Raw genomic sequence first — 4,010 nt, 5'->3', positions numbered from 1 at the left:
TGTCTCGATCACGCAAAATCACAACATCGTTACATTTGTAATCTGAGGTTTTGTCATTGGGTATTTTTACCTTCTGTGAGGTATTACTTCAGATGTTAAATTTATATAATTTATATTTTTTTAATGCCCTGCGACGTTTATGAAATAATATAGTGTTTCATTTTAAATATGACTGTTTACTTTGGCATTATTTTTGTCGGATTTACGTTCGTGATGAGTGTGTGGAAAGTTTTTTTTTGAAATACACCATCCTAACTTATGTTACTATAATGCTATCATTCTACGTATTATTCTGTCACAACAACAACAATCTTATATATACACATGCGAACACGTCATATATCTATGAATGGCCAAGTGGACCAAAAAACGTGTAAGATTATACGTGTAACCTTACACGTGTAAGGTGGCATCTTACGCGTGTAAGATTGCATCTTATACGTGTAAGATCGCATCTTATACGTCTTAGAATCTAGCGGAATGCTTAAATTGACGAATCATATATAAAGAACCCATATTTAAACCCCAAACAACCTATCATCTTACACGTATTCATCTTCGACCAATGAAATCTCACCATAGCATTTCTTATACGCGTAAGAATTGCCTATTAGGGATAGACGGTATTCCGATTTGACTGGTACGACGAGTGTCGAATAATCTCAGTCTCGATATCGATCAGCACCGCGGTAGTTTGCGCAAACGTGATTATTTTAGCATCACCTCTTGAAATTGAATTGATATGAGTATTAATTAACTCCAGATAACTGAAAGAGTAGCCAACAAGTGAGATAATTTCCTGACAGAGATTCGTCATAAAATACACGACATTGTAGCGATCATACAAATTAAGAAAATACCTCGTTTACGATTTTGGTGATGAGCTCTCCTTATCCTCGTATATCACGTATCGTCCATCACTAAAATCTCTATCTTACACGTATAAGAAGTCGTGGGTGTTACAAATCACAAAACGTCTTTACGTATTATTGGTTAAAGTTTGTTTCGCGTGAGATGATTGGTTGTTTGTGATTTCTTACTCTGTGATTCGTCAATTCAAAAATCCCGCTTCATTCTTATACGTATAAGATGCCATCTTACACGTATAAGATGCAATCTTACGCGTATAAGATGCATCCTTACACGTGTAAGATGCAATCTTACACGTGTAAGGTTACACGTATAATCTTACACGTTTTTTGGTCCACTTGGCCATTCATATATCGGTTAAAGCCGAATTAGTTAATCAATAAACCTCACTAAAATGAGCTATTTAAAAATTGAACAAATACCCGTTCCCCACAAACAGTCGTTTTTGATAGCATAGCTCTTAAGGAAAATTATGCTACACTGTAAAATTAAATATGATACAATTCCATTACACTGACTACGCACCTTTAAAGAAATTCCATATTAATACCTGTGTTCCCTACCAGTATATTTTTTTCGGTAACACTACCCACATGTAATTTACACTGATTAAGGCTAGATAAGGTTTTAGAGACGCACTTTTTGAACAGTCATCCATTATTTTAAATACATTTTTGTTTGAAAATACTGTGGTAATGTTAGCATTGAGAAGCTCGGTTTTATTCTTTGTTTGTTGCCACCAGAGTACCAATAACACTAGCCACATCCAACAGAAACATGACCATTTTTTTTTCAGAAACTAGTTTCAATTTCATAAGAACGTCGAGATATTTACTATGGAAATCGATGTGGTCCCCGCATTGCATTTTTTTTAAATCTGTTCAGTGTTTGCTTTGGTTTCATTTATTATTGTATGGGGTATCACTTAATCATTTTGTTTGAAAGCTGGTGATAAAAGCATACGAAATTAAATGTCGAGCAGTTGCTGTTTTCACGGTACAGATTGTCTCGATAAAAAAGTCAATATTAAAGTCATCTAAATGGTAATAAAGTTGTTGAAAACACCCGTTACAGTTTAGAAGAAAGGGCAACGTGATTGCAAGAGTGGCTATTAATAGCCATTTAAAGCCATGTGAAGAGATCACTACATCTCCAAAGAAAATCTTACAAAAAACACGCTACACATCTACCGGTTCATTGTTTTGATTTGGTTGCGTATCACTTACATTGTTCGAATTATCACACTCAGTGACCATCGCATCCCCATTATCAGCAGCATTGTATATTCTCATTATAACCGTATTTCTACTACTACGAGATTCAGTAATGTGTCGAGTCTCTTCTTCTCTTCCAAAGCATTTCAAAAGTATTTTACGATGTGACGAACTAAGAATAAACACCAGGCACGGATTAAAACTTGAGTTAGCTAAAGACATATAATAATGAAAGTGGCGAAATTTCTTAAATGGTTCACTACTCTGTAAATCTTCATTTGACATAAAACTGTACATCAGGTTATAAACATGGCTAGGGAACCAGAATATACCGAAGAATATCGATAACGTTATTGATAAGTAAGCTAGTCGCTTGCGCGCTTCAATTTGTTTTTCAAAAGTTGCGCTATTGACCTTGAAACTTTTTGTACTTTTAATGAGTGTCTTTGCCATGATGGTGTAATGAACTGCTATTATTATTGCCGGGATTATGTACAAAATAATAACGCGAACTGTTTCGTAAATCTGACTCGCCCGGCTCCCGTGCTCCACATACATACAAAGCACCTCCATGTCAACGTAGTGAAATTGTTTCGATAAAATCGGAGCTGCGAATAGGATACCAAATACCCATGTGAGAACAGCCCAAAATACCGTTTTCTTCAATTGGTTCGACTTGCGAGAGTGTATCCCATGAACGATCGCCGAGAAACGATCTCGGCTTAACGCAACCAGAGAGTACACACACGTTGCCTGACAAACATACGGAATAAAGTATCGAAGCGCACACGGTATATCTCCAATAAGCCAACATGGGTGTATTTCATGTTCAATTCTTATAGGACCTGTTACCAATATAAAGACCAAGTCCGCCGCTGCGAGGTTACATATTAGAATATTTGGTGCATTACGTAATTGTTTATCCTTAAGTATCACAACTAAGAGTAGAGTATTACCAATGATGCCAAATAAAACGAATATGGCAAAGATAGTCATTCGCGCCACGTAATGTGTTCGGACAACACAAACCGATTGCATAAAGTCTATTAAAGATAAGTTAGATGGTGAATATGCAACAGATTCTTGAGATATCTCCATTTCTGTCGGTTGATGTGTCATACGCGTTATTAAACGACTCAAAATGTTGGTTCCACAATTATGTTGAGTATGTATCACACTATATCTTCCGATGAATTGTGAACGATATATTATGAGCTCCACTGGTTAATTACTTTTTTATACACAGTACCAAAGCCAAATGCATTTTGTGTTTTGTTTAAAGTAAATCGTGCGGCAACAACTTAGTGGTTTAATAATAATAACGATAATGTTCAATGCTGAGAAAAGGTTAGTAGAAAAGTTTCCTTCATAGAAAAATGTTTGTAGAGGTCCATTCACACGATCATACGAAATACACAAATGCCAATCGTTATCATCAAGTATGTAAACTCTGTCTTACGCAGCGTTTGTCATGGTGTTAGTCTGAAATCTTTTTCCACCAATGAAGGTGAATTAAACCGGCAAATCTACCGAAGTCAAATCACCGTTGGGGGAGTATATTACTGCTTTCACTTCACGTCTTAAAGTAAGCGTACGAAAAATTAATGTGCATCAATGTCGGGTAGGGGTATACATCCTTCTTCTTCTTATCGGATACTGCTTAACGTCCTAAGTGGAACAAGGCAAGCAGGAGTTTTGTTTCAGTTTGCACATCGAAATTAAGTTATACTTTTGAAAGTACATGCAAACTATATAATTCTCGAGGAACAACATGATCGCCCGACCTAAGACCGTGATTGGCCAAGTATTATTAAAAGACGTGCTTACTCCGTAATCATTTGGTCTTTGCGTAGTACGCTCCCGATATACAGTAGGCCAAATAATTAAGGTACCAGTTATGTTCACCCCCTGTATATCCTAAACAAA

At 36.2% G+C, this 4,010-nt stretch overlaps 1 protein-coding gene across 1 annotated transcript; it reads right to left on the bottom strand.

Moving 5' to 3' along the window:
• Positions 1–2,048: 2,048 nt before the first annotated feature.
• Positions 2,049–3,567, bottom strand: LOC140161958 (bombesin receptor subtype-3-like). Its single transcript, XM_072185252.1, has one exon. The coding sequence runs from the start codon at positions 3,201–3,203 to the stop codon at positions 2,049–2,051; it is 1,155 nt and encodes a 384-aa protein (XP_072041353.1). The 5' UTR covers positions 3,204–3,567.
• Positions 3,568–4,010: the final 443 nt, after the last annotated feature.

The sequence above is a fragment of the Amphiura filiformis genome, chromosome 10, assembly GCF_039555335.1.
Source record: "Amphiura filiformis chromosome 10, Afil_fr2py, whole genome shotgun sequence".
Taxonomy (NCBI): domain Eukaryota; kingdom Metazoa; phylum Echinodermata; class Ophiuroidea; order Amphilepidida; family Amphiuridae; genus Amphiura; species Amphiura filiformis.
Note: the sequence above shows the minus strand (reverse complement) of the source record. Positions and strands in the feature narration are given on the sequence as shown.

Bases quoted from the DNA above. Each gene is read 5' to 3' on its own strand.
- LOC140161958 (XM_072185252.1), bottom strand. From the start codon at position 3,203: ATGACACATCAACCGACAGAAATGGAGATATCTCAAGAATCTGTTGCA.